Genomic DNA, 22,782 nt, shown 5'->3' on the forward strand with positions numbered 1-22,782 from the left:
ACTCACGATCCATAGGAATTTCGATGGCTCCGCCAAGACTGAGGAGGCAGAGGAGGAAGGCTGCATGGACCCAGGGCGGCAGTGGCTGCCTGGCCATCCTCGGCACCTGGCCCTGCTCCCTGCTCCCCAGCACTCGGGGTCTTGTCACCTTGAGCCGCTTTAACTGGGCCTCCCGGACAGAGCTCAGCTGTGGAAAGAAACATAAGAGCAAGTGGGTTTTTCATGAACTTGCAGTTTGCTCTAGCAATCCTACAGGGTTTTGGAGGACCCAAGGGCCCCCTTGGTCACAGAGTCATGTTCTAGATAGAGCAGGGTTTCTTAACCTCCACACTATTGACATGTGGGACTGAAAAATTATTGGTGTGGGGAACTGTCCTGGGTATTGTAAGATGTTTAGCAGCATCCCTGACCTCTACCCACTAGAAACCAGTACAGCCCATCCCCTTCACCACAACCAATTAGAAATGTCTCCAGACATTGGCAATTGTTCCCTGGAGGGCAAACGCCCCAGCTGAAAACTACTGTTAGAGAAGGAAGGGCAACTCCGCAAAGAACAGTCATGAAAACAAACACTGGCCTATTGGCCTGCAGGCCCAGCAACCAGAAGATGCCACGCACCGATCTGGTAAGAAATGCACCAATCTACAGCCTCTCTGAACCACATGTGCTGAGTGTGCCTGGGGATGAGCATATTTGCAGTAGAGGCACAGAGATGAGATGAGATCGCACTGATGTCCTTTGATCCCAGGATGAAGGGGGCAGGGTGACACTGGCAGGCCTGGGGAATCATGGGTTAGATAGGTGAAGACATGGTTGCACAAAGGACTTTTTGTCATTTTTGCAGAAAAATGAATGATTTCTGCAACTATTTTGTGCAGCTAAGGAACAGTGGTCCCTGATATTGTCCTTTTATAGATAATGGCAGTGGTAAGATGACGACCAGGAAGAAGTGGGCTTCAGGTGGCTGGTAGAGTAAACAACATTTAAGATGGTTCAGTGTTCATCCTCAAGCACAAGAAATCATTCCAGGGCTTACAGAGATGGTGTTAAAAATGGTTGTCCAAGGAACCTAGAATGGATCCTTAGAGACAAACCTTTCTTCTCCTCCTCTAGAAAGAGAAGAGCAAGAATGGCCTGCAGCTGAGACTCAAATATAGTGCTTAAGATTACCTGAGGTTCTGAAACATACACTTTAAAAAATTGGTCCAGTTGGCTATTCTACTATGGTGCCAAGTCAAAGAGGAAGGCAGGAGGTGGCTTCTCCAGAATTCCTCCACTTTTCCTAGATTCATAGCTACCTATCAAATGGACACATCATTCTCCTGCTCCTATTTTATTTGGCAGCAAATTGAAGCCCACTCTCAATTGTGCACATGCACCATCTCCCATCCACCCTGACTGAGGGTGCAGAAGATAAGAACAGGACTCCAGTGCTTGCTCTCTGGGAGGGCGAGAGACCCTGGGAAACAAGGCCATCCTTCTAGAGACCTGCAGCAGAAAGCAGGTCACTGATTATTGCAATAGGACAAGGGACTTCCCCTGTGCCAGGATATGTGGCAAACTAAAGGATTCTTATTCACATTTTTGCAGTTTCTATCCTGGAAGCTGGGCCCAGCACCAACCCTCTACTGTGTGTATTTCTGGACTCCATCCACTTGTTTCCTTTCCCACTGCTACCACCTTGGTTTTGATCACCAACATTTCATGCCAGAGTTACTGCAACAGCTTCCTAAGTGGTCTCTCCACATCCACTTTCCCCCGCTGTGGTTTGTGTTTTACTTTATTATTTTTAATTGACACATATAATTGTACACAGTTATGGGAGGCAGTGTGATATGCCCCTCTGATTTACTCTCTACTCATAACCAAAGCTGTTATTTCTAAAGGCAAACAGAAATGTGCTACTCCCCTAGTGTAACTCTCAATAGCTCACTGCTGCTTGGGAGTTAAAGGTAGTGTCCTTGACATGGTTCAGAGGTCCTGCATAGTGTGCCCCCTCTGCTAGCTCACTGTTCATCCCTCCCTTGCATCCTGTGTTCCAGCCAAGACTGTTCTTCTACCAGCTCCCTCAGTACCTCATGCTTGGTCTTGCTTACTGACTTTTGCACCATGAAGCTCTGTCTAGAACACTCTGTGTCTGCCCTCTCTCGTTAGTATTTTCCAGGTATGACATATGTGTCCTTCATCTGTGCTCCTGCACACACTTTAGTTCCCCCATTATGGCACATTTCACTTTGTATTCATTCCAAAAGCCACTTGTCTATCTCCCCTATGAAAATGAAAGCTTCTTTATAAAGGAAGGTACTCTGTCTTGTTTACTATTCTAATCTTAGAATCGATCATAGTACCTAAAACATAGCAGATCTTCGAAACCGTGAGATGGATGGATATATGGATGAGTGAAAAAATGAACGAATGATTAAATGGATGAAATAAGAAGCCATTTGGACCATCACGTGCTTTTTAAAACCTCACGTTTCCCCAGAAAACCACCAGGCGGCGCAGGAGAGCACATGCTGTGGACCTGGGTGGCACACTGTGAAGGCTACTCATTAGTGGAAGAAAAAAATCCGTCTCTACACAGACGGTGCTTTCTGGAGAGGAAACCAACAAGCTGAAGGAGGGTTGAGAAAGTAGAAAATCTCCTAAGGAGGGATCCTCTGGCTAGAAGGCATCACAGGAGGTCTTTGGTTCATCTTCCCAACTCTCTAAGATGGTCCTTACACTGTCGCAGAAAGAATCCACTAATGCCTCTCCTTGGCTTATACATCTCCAAAGGCCAGACTTAGATTAGGCAGCTGAACCCTTAGTGCTGAGGGAACCTACGCTAGGGGAAGGCGCAGCAGGGGCGGCGGGGATGGCGCCCGTCAGGGCTCCATGACCAGCGTGTTTGGTTTAGGAGCTGCCAAGCAGTAGGAAGTGAAGGAAAAGAGAAGGATATTTTATTTTGGGAATCTTGATAGAACTAGGAAGCCAGAAGCTATTCATTAAAACAGATACACATTGGCAAGAAAAAAAGCCCAATTGTATGGGACATTTTGAATTCACTATTTAACCACAGAGTGGAAAAAGAATCTCAAGATAACCACATTTAGCTGTGTAGCAATTCTCTCCCCCTTTCCTCTCTGGAACCCAGTTTTTCCAACAGAATCTTACAAGAGGAAAAGAATTTAAAGAACACGAGTTTCATACAGTCCCCTTTCTTTTCAGATGAAGAAACAAAAGCCCAGAGAAGGGAAGTGACTGGTTTGAGTTTACCCAGCTGGTTAGTGGCAAAGCTAGAAAAAGAACCCAGGTTTCTTGACTCCTAGTCCAGGGATTTTCCATCCATTTTTCTCTTTTTATGTACAGGAAAAGTACCAGAGTAAGGTTGCTATTTAAAAAAGAAATGTATAGCTTGGCAGTTCCTCAAAAAGTTAAACACAAAATTACCATATGACTCTGCAATTCTACTCCTAAGGTATATGAGCAAAAGGATTAAAAACAGGCATCAAACAAGTACATGTACACGAATGTTCACAGCAGCATCATGCACAACAGCCAAAGGGTGGACACAGCCCAGATGTCCTCTAAGGGTTGAATGGATAAACAAACTCCAGTATGTACATGCCCTGGAATATGACTCAGCCATAGGAAGGAATTCAATACTGACATGCTCCAACTGGATGAATCCTGAAAACACGCTCGGTGAAAGAACCATGCACAAAAGGTCACAGGGAATGATCCCATAGATATGACATCTCTAGGTCTTATCTATAGAATAGATACATACATAGAGACAAAACACGGATTGTCTCTGGTGACCAGAGGCAGAGGGGAAGGGAGAAGGCGGGTAACTGGTTAGTGGGTATGAGGTTTCCTTTTGAGATGCAAATGTTTTGGAACTAGACAGCGTTGTGGTTGCACACATTGTGAATGGACCAAATGCTACTGAATTGTGCACTTTATTTAATTTATTTATTTTGGAGACAGAGTCTCACTCTGTTGCCCAGGCTGGAGTGCAGTGGCACCATCTCGGCTCACTGCAACCTCCGCCTCCCAGGTTCAAGTGTTTCTCGTGCCTTAGCCTCCCAAGTAGCTGGGATTACAGGCACGTGCCACCACACCCAGCTAAATTTTGTATTTTTGGTAGAGACAGAGTTTCACCATGTTGCCCAGGCTGGTCTTGAACTCCTGACCTCAGGTGATCCACCCAGCTCGGCCTCCCAAAGTGCTGGGATTACAGGTGTGAGACACCGTGCCCAGTTTTGAGCTGCACACTTTAAAATGGTTTATGTTATGTTTCACCTCAATAAAAAAGAAAAGTATAATATTGGTCTCCATTATGTGCTCATAAAGATGGGACAGAGGATGAAGAGGGCAGGTTATTTGATGTGAGCATATAAGGGCCCTCAGCTCCCCAGGCTGGGCTCACTCAGCATGGAAGACAGGCACATGGTTTGCAACCCTTCCCATCCATTCTGAGGAAATTTCCATCCAAGTCAAAGGAAGGAGTGAATCCACCATCTTTCTGAGTATGAGAGTTCTAGTACTGAGCTCAAAGAACCCAATGCAGAGTGATGGCGGAGATCCCCTGCCTGCAGGTACCCCCACATCAGCAAGGCTTACACTTCCCCTGTCCTGATGACCAGGAAGAAAGGTGAAAGGGACAGGCTTGATAGCCTATAGCAGTCAAGTCCACATTTCCTGTTCAACCTTAGTCATTGCACAGTCTTGCCCTATGGCCCAGTCATGCCGCCTCTCAGGTTCCTCTCCCAGGCCTTTCAACCACACCAGAGGTGACTGCTTAGGTGCAGAGAAGTGCAACATCCAGATGCAGGGGTGGTTGGTTCTAGTGAGATCACCCTGCGGAGGACCAGGAAACTCCCACATCCCAGGAGGGAAAGTAAAGGAGAGGGGGTAGGTTGAGCCTGAAGAAGAGGGGCCACAGTGATTGTATTCACATGCTGGGAGAGAGTGTAGAATTTTTCTGTTTAGTTCCACGGGGGCAAAGCTAGGACCAAATAGGAGGATGTTTCAGAGAGACAGGTGCTTCCTTGAATCACAGGAGGAATTGTCTGATAAATGCAGCCGTGCCACAATACCATTCATGAAAATTAAACATACTCTAATTATGATATGTTTGAAGGATCCTTTTATATATAATAACACAAGACGCAGGTTGTAAGGATATAAAATACGTGAGAGGAGGGCTCATTGCGGGGGGCAGGGGTACAGTGCAGAAAAGAACAAAAATAAATACAACAAAGAAATCAATCCTTTGTGGATGGATGGTATACTAAGTACTGGAGAACATGATTAATTCAGCTCTTGCATATCTGAGGTCTCCCAATCCCCCTACACACACACACACACACACACACACACGCACACACATTCATCCATACAGGAAGAAAAGAGAATAGAGCTACCTGAAGGTGAAATGTTCTGCCATGTTACGTACTGTTTCATAAAACCTCCATGGCATTGGTCAGGCGTGTTACTGACAACATTCCCACACAGGAGGAAGGCTGGATGCTTTTCAGAACCATCTGGACACTCTTCAAACATGCAGATTCCCGGGCCCTCAATCTTCTAGGCAGGGGCCAAATCAGGTTGTAGATTATTTTTTAATGCCCTTAGAACCTGTTATCTCATATAGGGATGGTCCACACACATGGGCAACCTGCCTGAACACAAGGTCTTTAAATTTGCAAGGCTTGTGAGAGATTCAGATTCAAAATGTCCAAGATGGGGGACACACGTGAGTTTGCTAATGATCCGCCTGGTAGAAGACCCCTGGACATGGTGGTATCTTGTCTAGTTTGAGAGCATTGGCTGCATGGTCAGACCACCTGGTTTGAGGCCACTTCCCGCTTAAAAGTGTGGGGCGGCGGGGAGGGGGCGGTGCTTGGGCAAGCACTGAGCTTGAAAGCTTTGTATTTATCATCTGAAAAATGCGGATAACAACAGCACCGACCCTAGAGGGCTGCTGTGAGGATTTATCACACAATTCATATGTAAAGCGCTTGGCAAAGCATGGGGCACAGAGTGAACACTTAAATGTCAGCTGCAGCCCCTGAGTAGGTCTGAGATCACAGGGATGAGGGAAGCGTTCTGTCCACCTCCAGGACATGACCACTGTGAGTAGTAAGTGGCTGCAATAATGACGCATCCATGGTCACAGCCCGCTTTGCTGTTTTTCCTTTTCTTCCTGGCCCTGGTTTCTTTCCCCATATTGGGGGCTCCTGGTGTTGATTCCACAAGCTGTCCCTGGCAGACGGATGAGATGCCCGTGGCTCCCACGAGCTGCCGCCGTCGGGAGCTCCTCACATTCCCGCAGCCACATTCTGGGCAGGCTGTCCTGGTGGTCACAACACATCTGAAGTGACAGGGACGAGAGAACACTGGCAGCATCGAGACATGGCTCAGCTGGCAGCTCTTCATCTCCTGGAGCGGAAGCCATGTCAGTGTCGGGCTGCAGTCGGCAGGGATTCATTCACACAGCCGACCAGGTGGCAGGCATTATTCTAAAGAACACACACGTGGACAAGAGACAAAGCCCCTCTGCTCTCATGGAGCTTCCATCCCAGTGGGGAAGACGGTAAATAAATGTTGAACAAAAAATCCAGTAGCAATAAGTGCAACAGAGAAAACACAACTGACCTGCACATGGATGTTTAGCAGCTTTGTTGATAATTTTGCCAAAACCCAGAGAGAAGCAACCAGGACATCCTCCCATCAGTGGATGGAGAAACAGAGGTACATCCAATGGAACATTACTCAGTGCCCCAAAGAAGTGAGCTACCAAGCCATGGAAAGACATGGAGGAAAGGCACACTACTAAGTGAAGGAAGCCAGTCTGAAAAGGCTGCACACTGTGTGGTTACAACCGCATGACATTCTGGAAAAGGTGAAACTATAGAGATAGTAGAAAGATCTGTGACTGCTGGGGGTGCGGGTTGGGGGATGAATAGACAGAGCACAGAAGAGGATGTTTAGGGCAGTGAAACTTCTCTGTATGATGCCCTAATGGTGGATACTTGTCATTATGTAATACATTTGTCCAAACCCATAGAACTCCAAGGGTGAATTCTAACATAAACTGTGGCCTGTGGGTGATAATGATGTGTCCATGGAGGTTCATCGACTGTGACGAACATGTTAGCATGGTGACAAATGTTGATAATGGAGGGCGCTGTGCACGTGTGGAGATGGGGTGCATGGGAACTCTCTGTACCTTGAACCTAAAACTGCTCTAAAAGTATTTTTTTTAAGAAAAAAAACACAGTAGTGATTGATGTGATGTGATAAAGTGAAGTGAGTGGTCAAGGAAGACCTCACTGTGAGAAGCTGACACCTGACCAAGACCTGAATGGTACGAAGGCACTAATCTTGCAAAGACAGGTCAGAAAAGCATCCCAGGCAGGAAGATCTGCCTGTGCAAAGGCCCTGTGGCAGGAATCACATTGCCCCATGCAAGAAACTGAGAGAAGCTGGCATGGCTGGAGCTTGGAGGGCACAAGGAGAAGAATGAACAAGTGACCATCAGAGAGACAGACTCCAAGACATGCTCATGGAGAGCTCTGAAGGCCAAAGGAAGGAGCTTAAAGCACATTCCAAGCATGACAGGAAGTGGCGGCAGAGTTTGAAGCCAGAGTGACATGGTGAGATTTGCTTGTAAACACCACTCTGGCTGCCCCATGGAGGGCAGAATGTCGACGGGCCAGGGTGGAAGTGGGGAGGCCAGGTAGGAGGCTCCACAGTCTCTGAGTGAGGCCAGCCCTCAGTCTGCACTCCAGACACCCCACACTCTTTCAACAAGACCCCCACCCTGTGCAGCCAGCCTCATGGCCACCTCTGGGGTAAAACATAAAATACCCAGAGGGGTGAGGACAGAGCTAGAGATTTCTTAAGAGTCTGTTAGTGCTGGGCACGGTGGCTCACACCTGTAATCTCAGCACTTTGGGAGGCCGAGGTGGACAGATTACTTGAGGTCAGGAGTTTGAGACCAGCCTGGCCAACATGGTGAAATCCTGTCTCTACAAAAATATAAAATATTAGCCAGGTGTGAGGGTACACGCCTGTAATCCCAGCTACTTGGGAGGCTGAGGCAGGAGAATCACTTGAACCTGGGAAGTGGAGGTTTCAGTGAGCCGAGACTGTGCCACTGCACTCCAGCCTGGGTGACAGAGTGAGACTCCATTTTTTTTTTTTAAAAAAAGAAGAATCTGTTAGTGCTGGATTTTCACATTGGGTCCAGAGGAGCTGGTGGGTTTTCTGAAAGTGACTCAGGGGCCTTCTTCAAGGAGGGTTAGGTGGAAGGAGAACAGGTGGGACTCAGGACCCCCTTCCCACTCTCCCCAGAGCTGCCACTGTTTTTATACTGGGGTTTCATATAAGGTTTTATTTGAAGAAAAGACTGTTGAGTGAAGGAAGAACAACAGTAAAGGCAGATTGGGAAAGGAGAGTGACTGGCATAAAGACAGTGTGGGAGGAAAGAACTGGAAACCCTGTGCAGCAGCCTAATGTTCCATATTCAAAAACCCTGTGCCCAGGGTCCGTGACGCATGGGGGCAATGGCAAGGCATGGGCATGAGGAGGAACACACCAGGCTAAGGCTGCAGGGCTGGCCTTGGAAAATCCCCCAGGCGACCCACGCTAGCCTTCGCATTTGTGTTGAGGCCTGGGGTGCCCGGTCTCATCTTCCCCTATCCCATTTTGGATCACTCCTACTTATACCCCATGCAGACTGAATAGATCAGACACTGGCCAGACTCTAGATGACAGTACAGTCCGGACTTACAAGCTCTGCAGCACCCAGCCCAGGACAGTCAGGCTTGCTCAGTGCTGTCAGCTCTCCTATTTCTTGCTGCCACTTTCGACTCAGAACTGACCAGAAAGCCAAATACGTTCCCAAACCAATCACATAAGATGCCCACTTCTAGTTAGCCCATCTCTGATTTCCCAGACACATTTGGAGCCTTCCTTTCACTCATGACAAAGCTTTCCCACTCCCCTGCCTGCCTCTGAGTCTCTGTCAAATGCAGATGATGGTGGCTGACTCCCTTGCTGTAGCAAGCTCTGAATAAATAGCTTCCGCTTGTTCTCATGTGGGTGGTCTTTGTTTACTTCCACACTGTCTTTACGTCAATCACTCTTCTTTCCCAGTCTGCCTTTACTGCTCTCCTTATTTCTCCTAATTCTTTGCCATCTTTCAGGCTCAGGTCAGGTGCTACCTCCTCTGGGAAGTCTCCCTTGGTTTCCCGGCACCATCCCTTCCCACCAAGGCTGGATTAGGTCCTCGTCCTATGTGCTCTTAGAGCATTCTGGAATATAATCACTATAATGAGTGCCAGATTTCAGTGTCAATTAATTGTTTCCCCAACTGCATCATGAGTTCCTTGAGGCTAAGACAGTGTCTTGTTCAACCTGCACGACGTCCAGCACACAGAGAACCCTAATACACATTTACTGGCTGCCTAGCCAGCACCCATACTATCCTCCTCCCATCCACAGTGCCCACATTTTTCTTTGGAGAATTCATGTCTACCCCTTTCTCAGAGCAATCCTACACCAATTCCAGGGCTAGGACCTGATTATTTTAAGCCAATTACTAGCCTGTCACCACCACAGCTGGTTTAGGAATGGGCATCTCTTCCAGCCAGCAGCAGTGTGAGTCATGAAGACTTCTGCTGAGGCCTCTGGGAAAGAGGAGTTTCCCTCTCTTCTGAAAAAGACCCTGTGGTTATCTTCAGTAAGAGGAGAGGCTGGAGCTGCTGGGGGTGGGAACGGGGGTCTCCATGTGGAATCTGAGGATGACCCAGAAAGCAGACAGAAGACATAGGAAGACTCAATCCTTCATGTCCTTGTTTGAGTTACTGATTGAGCATTTTCTGAAACAAGCTTACTGTGGGTTTTTAATTACATATACATTTACATTAACAATTCTCTTTAATTTGTAAGCCAATTAGAGTTGAATTTTCTATCACTTGCAACTGGCAGTGCTTTCAGAATCAGAAATGCCCCTAGAATGCTGGTTGATGCCTACCGTGCTGCCACTTTCTATATAAAAAAAGCATCCTTCCTCCTGCCCACCTCTACCTGGACCCAGCCCCAGCTTCCGCATGGATCTGCCCTTGACCATAAAATGTTGCTCTCTCCAGAACTTCCACACTCTCCTCAACTGGCTCTCTGCCTCAGCAGAGAAACCTCTTTAAGGTTCTCTCATCTTTTTTTTTTTTTTTTGAAACAGACTCTCACTGTCGCCCAGGGTGGAGTGCAATAGTGTGATCTCAGCTCATTGCAACCTCCGCCTCCTGGTTTCAAGTGATTCTCCTGCCTCAGCCTCCCAAATAGCTGGGATTACAGGCACCTGCCACCATGCCCAGCTAACTTTTATATTTTTAGTAGAGACAAGGTTTCACCATGTTGGCCAGGCAGGCCTTGAACTCCTGACCTCAAGTGATCCACCCACATTGGTCTCCCAAAGGGCCAGGATTACAGGCATGAGCCACCATGCCCAGCCTCTCTTATAACAAAAAGATCCTTCTCTGTATCCCACAGCCTCCCTAATATGCATATTTGAATTTTTTCTCCATCTCTTCTCTTCTGAAAGCTTTTTCTTTGTTGGCTTCTTCCTTTCCCATTCACTCCTCATGCTCCTCTAACTCTCTTCTCCTGACCTCCCACGGGTGAGTCTAGTGTTCTCAGTCTTTATTTTGCCAAACCTCCTGGAGGTATCAAAAATTGTTAACCACTCCATCTATCCTAACATTCTTTCCTCCTTGGCCTCTGAGACATCGCTGTGAGGCCCGGTCTTGCGTCTGGCATTTGTAGCCTCCATGGTGGCACTGATCACATGGCTGGATTCTCTTCTTCTGCCTAAAATTCAGTGTCTCCATTGGGCTCATGTACCCCCATCTCCAGTCCCCATCTTTGCTGGTGGTACCCACCCAAGTTATCCAAGCCAGACACCTGGCAATTGCCTTTAAAACCCACCCCTTTTCACAGCCCACACCCAGGCATCAAGGCCCTCAGACTGCCTACTCCCCAATGCTGCTCATTCCATCTCCCCCACACTCTTCCCATCTCACCTTTCGCATACATGTCTCACGCACTGTGGCAATAACCTCCTAGTTGGTCTCCTCCATCCAATCCATTCTCCATATTGTGATTACAGTGACTTTTCTAAACCCCTGATCTGATCATGTCAGTGCTCCTCCGAAAACCCTTCCATATCATCCCATTAATCTATAAGATCAGATCCATGCTTCTGAGGGCAGCACTCAAGGTTTTTGGAGATCAGGCTCCTGCAGGTCTGTCCAACCGCCCCCCCCCCCACCCTCCCACCACCAACCCCAAATGCTTTTTAACTGCACGCTGTAGCACACCATCTGTGCCTCCATACCTTACACATGTGATCCCCTGTGCCTGGAAGGATCTTTCCTCCATGCACGTGATCAGTTCCTACTCAGTCTTCAAGACTCTGCTGAGACATCTGCCGAGTGAAGAATCCTGTGCTCCCGCTGTGTCACTCGACCACAAACCTGCCTCTCTGGGGCATGTGGCACACTGCAGTAAAACTACGTTGAAACTAAAGGTGGGAAACATCTGTAAACATCCAGATAGCGACTATCTTAGACTTTGTGAGGCACGCGGTTTCTGTCACGACTACTGAACTTTACCTTCGCAGTGTGAAAGCAGCCACAGACAGTGAGTGAACAGGCGTGTCTCTGTTCCAATAAAACTGTACTGACAAAAACAGGCAGATACTGGTCTGGACTTGGCCCAGAGGCTGTAGTTTGCTAACTTCTGACTTAATCTTTCTCCCCACTTTGTGAAATTATTATTATTATTTTTTTTAAATGCCTTTCGCAAACACTGTCAAACTTTGTGAAATTCTTGAGGCTGACATCGTGTCCTGTTCATTCTTGTGTGTCCAGTGGCCAGCATAGTCCCTGGCAAGGAATATTTATGGAATGGAAGATCCGAGTAAAGGTTTCAATCCTGCCACTTATCTTTTACATTTTACTTGTTTTCCAAGCCTTTAAAAAATCTCAAAAATGGAAATAAATATTACTGCATTACTGACTTTTTCAGATGGTTGTTATAAGAACTAAGTGAAATACTGCACAGGAACATAACGCTGTTTTTACTTTTTCCTATTGCATTCCTTCCTGACAAACCCAAGTGACGTCACTAAAAGCAAGACCTTTATGTTTTCTCTGAATATAGGGTAAACCTGACCCAAGGGAGGCCTATATTCTGCCTGTCAGGGGCTGCTCTGGGGCTTAGCTGCAGGCCACACTCTGCCTTATAGTATCCCCTTATTCTGGGAGTGAAGCCCAGAGTGAGGTTGCTCAGCCCATGTCTCCTCTCCCACTTCACTTCACTTGCCTTCTTCCAGATTCTTCAGGTGGCCCTGGTCAGAGTGAGAGAGAAAAGGGGTATCATGATAGAAGGATGGTTTAATGTTCTCCAAAGCCTGTTGAGGACCGTTTTTGTGTTAGAATAGGATCAGATGACTGACTGGTAGTAGATACAAGAAGAAGGATGGCATCAAGGTTTCTAGGTTGGGAAACTGGACTAGGATGACTCTAATAATTGACACCAAGAATACAGAAGGGAGAGTAAGTCTGGTAGTCACTGGGGTAAAGGGAGATCACAAGCGCAGAACAGAATATATTCAGTTTGAAATGTCTAAGAGCCATGAATGAAACAGTTCAGGTATTCCAAGGTTGTGCGCATGAATTACTGCCTAGGGATACACCAATAGATTGCTGCTACCAAGGCCGCATGCCAGCAATTAGTTCTTAGAATAAACTAATCAAATGACTAGAATAGTACTGCAAGAACCAACTGAGAGACACATTCACACATCACTGCCACAGGAAATTGTGGGGGAACAAAGAGATAATAAAAGCCCAACAGAGCCAATGCAAAACTCAGCCATTCTGCATTGGATTAAAAAAATGCAGCAGGGCTTATTACTACAGCTGCCTGGAAACAACTTGTTCAGGACTGAGAGAGAGGAGCTGAAATAGGAGGAAATAGAAGTACACAGAATTAAGGAGTATGCATGAACTCTTTTCAGATCTCTCCTGGAAGGTTCTTTCCTTCTTGCACGTGATCAATTCCTACTCAGTCTCAAGACTCTGCTCAGACATCTGCCGAGTGAAGAAGCCTGTGCTCCCGCTGTGCCACTTGACCACAAACCTGCCTCTCTGGGGCACGTGGCACACTGCAGTAAAGCTATGTTGAAACTAAAGGTGGGAAACATCTGTAATCGTCCATTCCCCACACCCCGCCCTCCACCCCAACCCCCTGACCCATGTGAACTTAGCCAAGGCAGGGAGAGGCAGGCTAGGCCTGCTGAGTGCTATCAATGGTTAAACACACAGCCCCTCACTCCTCTTTAAAAAGAAGATCTTATTTTTTTTTAAAGAATCTGAAAAGAGTTCAGATTTATCCCTCGTTAGGTTAGAGTGTTCCATGTGGACAGGCAGCAGCTCCTTTTAAGTGGAACTCATGATCGTATGTATTTGTCAAGAAATTTGTTCCTAACACAAAGTAATAATGTTTACAGAGCAGCTCAGGTTATTAACACTATAATAACTACATTCTCACTCATATTCTGTTTTTTTTTTTTCTTCTTTAAGAATAAATAACCAGTGTGTGTCGTGCCTGGGCCTAGCCTCTATCACATTTGTCTTGGCAGAAAAAGTCATCCAGGAATCTGAGGGATAAAATCTGCCTTCTCAGAGCAGCCCTCAAGCCCCTGTATGACCCAGCTCCTGACCCCGTGTGGCTTCTTCTCTCCCAGCATCTGCCCTCCTGTATCCCCACACCAGCCTCCAGACCTTGGACCACCCTGTATAGGCCATGTGCTTTCTGCACCTCCTGCCATCTCTGCTCACAATTTGCTGATGCCAGAAATGCTATTCTCTTCCTTCTCCACAGTGAAAATTCCCTTTCTCCAAGGCCCTAAGTGGGCCACTCCTCCATAACAGGGTCCATGCCTTCCTACTGAAAGTAAGTGGCAATTTCTCTTGTGCTTCCTAGCATGCCCCATGCTCTGTTCCAGTGGTCATTTCCTCCTGCCTCATGGGATGAGTTTCTTATTCCCAAATCCATCTCCTGCATCGGACTTTGAGGTTAAGCTCAGAGTCTATGTCTTGTCTCCCCTGAGACAGTACAATAAATGCTCATGGGATGAGTGAACAGCCATCCTATCAGATGCTTCCTATTATTGGGAGATATTTCAATAGCTCATCAATGAATCAGTATAAATCCTTGGTTGCTATAACACTGGATAGATCTGTTGTACAGTATAAGCTTGAGTAATAACAGCAGCAGCAATAACCTAACAATAACATCTAACCAGCATCCTGTACCTGTAGCAGAGCCTGCCCTGGCTCAGCAGACATGCTCATCTTTCTTTTTCAAATCTTCCCCTGCTGACTCTCAGAGCTTTCTGTCTAACCTGTCAGGGCCACACTCAGTGTCACCCTATTTGCTCCACTCCATGACTCTCAGAATTGAGGGATTCAGACACCCCAGGCAGCAGCCTCAGAATCGCCAACACCTCCATTCTCAGTCTCTTCCTTTCTTTTTCATCCTGAGGCTGCACTGGGTTCTGAAATCTGCCTTCAGCCCAGGGATCAGCTGGGCATGACTGACGGCTGCCGTCCCCTGCTTCCCCTCCTGCCCTCTGATCCCCATGGCCACGTCCCTTCCATCTCTCCCATCCTAAGGAAGGAACGATGCAACAGATGGAGACCCAGCCGTGCTCCATTCCTTTCAGCTCACAGGCATCTGAAGGCCAGGGCTGTGAGTCTCCTAGGAAACTCAAACTGTCCCCTATTGATGCCTAGCCTAAGGAGACAGAACACCAAGCAAGCAGAGAAAGAGGGATCTCTGGAAGAAAATAAGATTAGAAGGGGAAGAGGCAAGGAGGGACTCCACAGCTCGCACTCCCCAGAGCACCTGCCACAAAATGACATCTTACCACATCTCCTCCTTTACCCCAGACGAAATGATCCCATGTCTCAGCATCTCCTAAGAAAGTCAGTCTGCCCACACAATCCTCCTGCCTCCCCTTTTGGAAGAGGCAGTAACTATACCAAACCTTCCAGGGCAGGACTTGGCAGCAGAGGAAAGCACTCACCAGTCTGTTTCAGGACCTCAGCCTCCCCCACACTCAGAGAGAGAAACCCAGTTCCTGACCGGTGTGGGGTCAACCAGTTGTTGTCTTTTAGAATTTTCATTTAGCCCAGGAAACCTTGTATATGGGATTTGACTCCCCGCCTTCCCCTCCTCCCTCTTCAGGGTTGGAGTGGGGTGGTCTCCATCTGCTTGGTGGCTGTGTTTCACACTTGGCTCCCTTTCATTGTCAGGGGGAGAGATCTGGGAGGAGTGAGGGGCTGTGTGTTTAACCATTGATAGCACTCAGCAGGCCTAGCCTGCCTCTCCCTGCCTTGGCTAAGTTCACATGGGTCAGGGGGAAGGGGTAGAGGGCGGGGTGCGGGGAATGGTATCAGGTGGTCCTAATTCCCTCCTGGGGAGGGGGTGGAGGGGGACACCTGGTTTTAGGATTAGGGATTTGGCTGAAAAACAGCTGTTTCCTGCTCAACACTGGGAACTAATCTATAGGTTGAAACCTAAACCTCTTGGCTATTAATTAGCTGGGGAGGAGGGAAGTGTTGGGAAAGAAGAAAGGGACTTTTCCCTCCAGGTGACCACCATGAAGATCTAGTGAATACCTCGGATTCACAGCAGGCTCTCTAGGGGCGAAAGCTCTTTATGAGGCACCGTGTTATTCATAAGCCACCAGCAGGACCAGAGCCCCACAAGAAGCCTGAACCCACCAATAAAGTGCAGCCATTTCTAGGGTGGGAGGTGCCTGCATCTCACTGCCACACCACAACTAGCTGGGTTATCAAGCCATATAGCTTGGACGCAGAGACGTCTGTGTTCTTTGTTGTAACTCCATTGTGTGGGACTGCCACAAATCTTTTAACCATCCACTTGTTATGGACCTTTAAGTTGTTTTTCTTTATTTCCTCCCCCATTACAGCAACGCTACAACTCACGTCCTTGCATTTGTATCTCTCAATATGGAGAAAGTGTGGTTGCTGCTTCATGCTGTCTCTTTGACCCAAGGCTAATTAACTGGAGCTTGGCACACTGCAGCCTGGCACAGCAAGGAAGCCCAAGGTGCATAGGTGTCCCTGGTCTACAGCCCAGCTTTGTCGTTGACACCCACACCACAGAGACTGGCAGTCACTGGGTACAATGGGGAGGACAATCACCGATGCTACAATCCAGCCAGCTTTTTACGGTCTTTGGGGCTGTGGGGTTTTTCCTCATTACTGCTTACTCACTCATGCTCTGAGGGGCAGGACTAGGAAACATGCATGAAACGGAAAAGGTGCTCAAATGTAGTCAGCATACTCTCCCGATTAGCTGACCCGACACCCTGTGAAGGGCTGGCTTCAGTAAGATTTATGGTTGTCTGTGAGTGGATGTATTCAAGCCCTACTCCCTGGCCCTGCTAGTCACTGACAGCCTGACCAGTCTCCTGCCATAAAAAGATTAGCAGCTAAAACAGGATGTAAAGAAAACAAAAGTTAAGGTGTTACCCCTCGGGTATATTGCCTGCCTCCACCCGCTGAAAAGCAAGACGCCAACTCCCTCCTCTGGGGAGGAATTCTGACTCCACCACCACGGAGAAGAGCCCCTACCTCTCTACAATTCAAGAAGCCAGCTTCTCACTTGCCTTGGCTCCCTGTCTGCTCCCCTCAGGGAGGAAGTTTTCACAGCAATTAGACACACATCCTTCTTCACAGCTGGAGGGAGAGGCTTGTGAAGTTCCCCGACCCCCTCCCAGCTCCAAGTGGGTGGAGAAGGCGTGGGGTATCAAGGCGTCAGGCAGCAGCTGTCTCCAGGGGCTCTGTCATTAAAGAAGAGTGGTCAGAGGGAGGGGGATGGTGAGGTGGGGCATGATAATCTTGTGTGACAGGTCCCTAAGGGCGGGGACCCAAGATTTGTAAAGGATAAGGAGGAGGGACCCAGGTGGGAGGGAGTAAGCAGCTGAAGGTAGAAGTCCAGAAAGGGGCCTTGGAATTAGCATTAGAAGGTCTAGGGCTCTTCAAAAGGTCAAACACAGAGCTACCGTATGACCCAGTAATTCCGTCAGATGAATAAGCAAAATGCAGTATATCCATACGAGGAATATCACTCAGCCGTAAAAAGAAATGAAGTACTGATGTGGCGAACTCTCAAAACATCTTGCTAAGGAGAAGAAGCCAGACACAAAGACCACATATTGTATGATTCCATTTATAGGAAATGTCCAGAATAGGCAAATCTCTAGAAAACAGACTAGTGGTTGCCTAGGGCTGGGGGTGGAGGTGGGGAGAGGAGTGACTAACAATGGCATAGATTCTTGCGGGGGGGCTGGGAGTGGTGATAAAAATGTCCTAAAATCCATTGTGATGATGGCTGCCCAAGTCTATGGGCACTAGAAATCACTGAATTCTATCTATCTATCTATCTATCTATCTATCTATCTATCTATCTATCTATCTATCAATTTATTTATTTATTTTTGAGATGGAGTCTCCCTCTGTTGTCCAGGCCAGAGTACAGTGGTGCCATCTCGGCTCACTGTAACCCTGCCTCCAGGGCTCAAGTGATTCTCCTGCCTCAGCCTCCCAAGTAGCTGGGAATATAGGCACCCGCTGCCATGCCCAGCTAATTTTTGTATTTTTAGTAGAGATAGGGTTTCACCATGTTGACCAGGCTGGTCTCGAACTCCTGACCTCAAGTGATCCACCCGCCTCAGCCTCCCAAAGTGCTAGGATTACAGGTGTGAGCCACTGTGCCCAGCCTGATTTCTTTAATTTATATAGTAAATAGTATAATATGAATTGTCTCTCAATAAAGCTGTCATTTAAAAATAGTAATAAGGCAAGGCACTGTGGCTCAAGCCTGTAATAATACCAGCACTTTAGGAGGTAGAAGCGGGTGGATTGCTCAAGTCTAGGAGTTCAAGACCAGCCTGGGCAACAAGGCAAAACTTCACCTCTACAAAAAATACAAAAATTAGCCGGGCATGGTGGTGTGTGGCTGTGGTCCCAGCTACTCAAGAGGCTGAGGCGGGAGGATCACTTGAGCCCAGGAAGCTGAGGCTGCAGTGGGCTGAGATTGTGCCACTGCACTCCAGCCTGAACCACAGAGTGAGACCCGCTCTCAAAAAAAAGAAAAAAATATATATATACATATATACACACACATACATATATACATATATATGCATCTATACACATATATACACACATACATATATACACACATATATACATATATATGAAAAAAGAATTACATAAGGACTTGGAAGGCTTTGTTAGAAAAAAAAACTATGATACTTTGAAAAGGAAAATGGATAAATTTATACATACAGTTTCAAATGTTCAAAGGAATTAAATTAACTAAGTTTATTGATGAAACCAAACAAGTGATTGCTAAAATCTATAAGATTCATGAAGAAAACTATAAAACTTGTTGATTGAAGTAAAAAGTTTAAGGAGTAATTAGGTTTGGGGATTTGTAATTTTAATACATTGAAGAATAGTTAATTAAAAAAAAAAGACCTAGGGCTAAGGTCTTGTATGTCACCTTGAGCAAGTCACAAACTGTCTGGTCAGTCTCTATCTCCATAGTAAATTATAAATTGCTGTACAAAAGGAAGGTGGCTCTAGAATGGCCAGAAACCTCTCCCTCCCTGAGCAGCTTTCCCAAGAGGTGTCTGTGCAACCCCACCAGCCATCATTATTTCCAAACCCAGCTTCCTCACGCTGGGCCCTGCCAGGCTCCCTGAGTGGGGTGTCCATTTGAAATCCAGACCATTGTCCATCTGAGGACCCACCATCTGGACACATCTGCTCATGACATCACTCAAATCAAGCTGCTTATTCTGTCCTCTACTGGGCAGATTGCAAGCCTAGTTTCAACAGACCGTAGTCCTAAAGCCATTTGAAAACCATAGGCTGAGCTCGAGCAGGTGAAAAAAGAGGGGCAAGACTACAGCAGAAGAAACTTGGGTTGGGGAAAAGAGAAATGACTTTCAGTTCCTTAACCAGATTACGAGCTTCTTGAGGGCAAAGGAAGAGTCTTTTACTCTTTCTTTGACCCTTCACAGAAGCGAGTATTAACTCAAAGCAGAACAGGGCTGGGCTTAATAAACTGGTGAATGACAAACTAGCTAGGAAGCCATGCAGACCAGGGGAAACATACCAGACAAGATGCAGAGATTTAGTCTCATAAGGAAGCATGTTTAATCCAGCTGGCACATGTGACTTGCAGCCACACACACCCGAGTTTCCATCCCACCTGGCCATTTACCTGCTACATGGTCTTCTGCGGTTTATTCTCTGTCTCTGAGTCTGTTTTCTTGCCTTTAAAAGTGAGATAAATGCACTTATTTATTACAAAATTGCTGTGACAATTCCTAAATGAATTAATGAGCTAATACATGTATAGCATCTAATCCAAGGCCTGGCACATAGTTGGCATTCAAAAACTATTGGTCCTTTCTTCGCCTGTAATCCCAGCACTTTGGGAGGCCGAGGCAGGTGGATCATGAGGTCAGGAGTTCAAGACCAGCCTGGCCAACACAGCAAAACCCTCTCTCTACTAAAAATACAAAAATTAGCCAGCTATGGTGGCGGGCACCTGTAATCCCAGCTACACGGGAGGCTGAGGCTGGAGACTCACTTGAACCTGAGAGGTGAAGGTTGCAAGAAGCCAAGATTGCACCATTGCACTCCAGCCTGGGTGACAGAGCAAAACTCCATCTCAAAACAAAACAAAACAAAGCAAACAAAATAAACAATTGGTCCTTTCTCCTCTCCCCCAGGTTATAGCTGGTATACTGATTTGTGGTAAGGCTTTGGACAAGATGGGGTTTCACACCCACTTTGTAGATCTACAGTGTAGATGATGCCTGTGCAGACACCATACCCTAGCTCTATACCTAAGGAATTATTGTTTACTCTTAGAGCCAACAGATGGTTATCTGCACAGGCAGTCTACTTTAGACCAGAGAGAAAGGGAGGCTCCTATAAAATCCCCGGCCAGCCAAATCCCCTCTGGGCTCCCCTCTCTCCTGCCTTTGCCATGGTTTCTACAAGCAAAGCACTCCACACCAGCTTCTTCCACCAATGTTCCAGGAGCTCTGACATCAACCAAACAGCTGGAGTCAGCCCCAGAGAGGGAGCTGGGTCTTCTGAAGTGACATCCATTCGGCTGCCAATATTGGTTTAGCTGCTGATATTCCAAGGATAGCACATCCCCGGTTGCATTTTTAAAATTCCTGTCTGATGTGATAAGCGGGAGCATAGGGAGGAAAGAACTAAGACAGCAGGAGGGAGCAGCACCTGTTCCTTCCCTCCCTCCCTGCAGCCTTCTGCATTTACATCCCATACAGACATCAGTCTGGATCCAACTGCTATCCTGGCAGGCTTCTACAGGCTGGAGGAGATGTGAAAATACAGGAGGCATGGGGGAGGGGAGGTGGGAGCAAAAAGCGGGAGGCAGCAGACAGAATGCGGATTTTCCTGAGTTATAAGATACACCATTTGTCTAGAAGTCTGGTTGCAAAGCGCTGGCGGCTACGAGTGCTTATACCAAAGACTCTTAGCTCCAGTGGTGTGGAGGAAACCTTGGTGTCTTATGCCCTGGAAGGGTCTCCCTTTGCTAGAGCATATGGTCCTCTTATTAGAAACTCACAGGTGACATGCTGTTTCAAACCTCACAGTCCAGCCTCTGGTGGAAAGGTGGGCTTAGCAAGGTAGCAGGAAAGGCTGAGAGGGGTCTAGACATGATTGCATCACTGCAGCAGAAGGGAGTAAACAGCATAAGCTGTTAGGGCAGTAGCTTTCACTCATTTCCCCCACACTCGCCCTGCAGGTCTCGGTGCCCATAGGAAAATAGGGCTAAGCACGGGGCTGCCTCAGGTGCCTGGAATCAGTTTGGGGGCAGCAGGTGGGCAAGACAGTTCCTAATGAAGCTCCATGGCCCCACCCTCAGTGATCCACAGCTGTGTGTCCTGGGCCCATGCTGTCCGAGGGAGCCTGTGTCAATGTTTCTGGAGAGAGGAGGCCCAGCTTCCCTCTGACAGGCAGAGGGACTGAGGAGTGTGAGTGCAATTAACCAAATAGACCCGTTTGGGAAATTGCCCTGGGGAAGCTCAGTGGTTTCTCTGCCTTGCATCGGAGGGCCAGTGTCTGCTTCCTGTGATGGGAGGTGACAAGGAGTGGACGTACTGGGGGTGGCAGGAGGGAAGGGGAGAGATGAAGCCTGGAAGCCTGAGCATGGAGGGTGCTGCATGCTGGAGTGGGAGGAAGAAGGAGGGGCGGCTCAGGAGCAGACGCCTGGGGCAGCTCCATATGGCAGTGGTTTCCAACAAAGGGAGAAGACGCAGATAAACGGAGGGCCTCCTCCTTAGGCGGTTTCCAAGCTCACACCTGGAGCCCCAGGGAACACTTGCACAGAAACAACTGTGCATTGTTTCCAGTGAATCTTGGAATGAGCCACCCTAAATACACAGCCAGCCCCAAACCCAAATGGTTGCCACACAGGTGCCAGAGTTGGACCACAGGATTTGAATCCCGGCCCTTTCTTAGATGGGGGGCTTTGGGCAAGTTCCTTAACCTCTGTGTACTTTTATTCTGCCATCAGTAAAACACGGGTAATAATGGGCCCTACTTCATGGGGCCGCTGTGGGAGGATGGAGTGCAAGGCACAGTGCCTGGTGCACGGGGAGTGCTGAGATGCTGATTACTATAATGACGACTGTTATCATCTACAGAAGCCTGGGTCGGCCTCCCTTCTCTCAGAACTTACTGTACCCTCAACAGCCATATGTCCTGCTGGCAAGGAGTCTCTGCAGTCTTTCTTATTTCTTTTTTAAGGTTCCTCTGTGTGTCTGAAGGTCCTTAGATAGGTACTCCCCCTTCATGATTTGTGGGTGCTTCAGACTGGAGGAGGCAGTGTGACGTCACAGCGAGAAAAACAGTCTACAATTCAGGGCATCCAAGTCCAGTAGGGCCTCTTTTGCTAATTAGTTTTGCGAAACCTTGGGGGAAATAACTTCTCAGAGAGCCTTAGTTTATTCATCAATCAAATAGGAACGATGACAGCAGCCTTGCTTGTATCATTGAATCGTGTTGACAGTCAAATGATACAATTAATGTAAATGGAAACACTATTAAAAGGATTAAGCTCAGAACGGATATTCGATTTTGCTGGTTAGACTGGCGGTGTCCAGAGGCACAAGCCAGAATGAAGTTATTCTGGTCAGGCATGACTCCATGGCAGCCATGTCTGCTGTCACACAGTGGGGCTGCTGTCATCAGAGAAGGCAGCCCCCCGGGTTCCTTAGGTGGCGATCTGGTCAGGCTACCTAGAGTGAATGTTCCGAGAGAGCTGTGGAAGGACAGGGATGGAGAGTGGGGAGGGTGCATGGGAAAGTGCCAAGAGCGGGGACATGGTGACACAGAGCTGCACTAACTCCGTCCAGTTTCATATATACTTTGTACCATTTAAATAAACGAGGGCACGGCTTTTGCAATCACACTCCTTCACATGCAGTAAAAGAATGGCATGCCACACCCTGCCCCCGCCGCCCCTGCCAAACACACACTAAGTCAGTATGTTCAAGTTCAAGGTATAGTAACAATGACAGGGTGAAAAAGCCCTAAGTCAGACGAATTTCCCAGGTGGGCTCTGAAATCTGAC

General features: G+C 47.5%; 1 protein-coding gene across 21 annotated transcripts in view; it reads right to left on the reverse strand.

Annotated features, from left to right (window-relative positions):
• Positions 1–22,782, reverse strand: part of NFASC (neurofascin) — a 201,247-nt gene that overhangs the window by 83,869 nt on the left and 94,596 nt on the right. For 20 of the 21 annotated variants that reach the window (XR_012091204.1, XM_073011570.1, XM_007988770.3 and 17 more), the window contains one exon: positions 7–187. Coding sequence is in view for 20 of the 21 variants with exons in the window: in XM_073011570.1 (XP_072867671.1) it covers positions 7–187 (181 nt within the window). In the remaining variant the exon portion in view is untranslated. Of the gene's footprint in view, positions 1–6; positions 188–19,386; positions 19,440–22,782 lie in introns of all 21 variants that reach the window. The other variant, XM_073011574.1, reaches the window with a different exon arrangement.

The sequence above is a fragment of the Chlorocebus sabaeus genome, chromosome 25 (assembly GCF_047675955.1).
Source record: "Chlorocebus sabaeus isolate Y175 chromosome 25, mChlSab1.0.hap1, whole genome shotgun sequence".
Classification (NCBI taxonomy): Eukaryota; Metazoa; Chordata; class Mammalia; order Primates; family Cercopithecidae; genus Chlorocebus; species Chlorocebus sabaeus.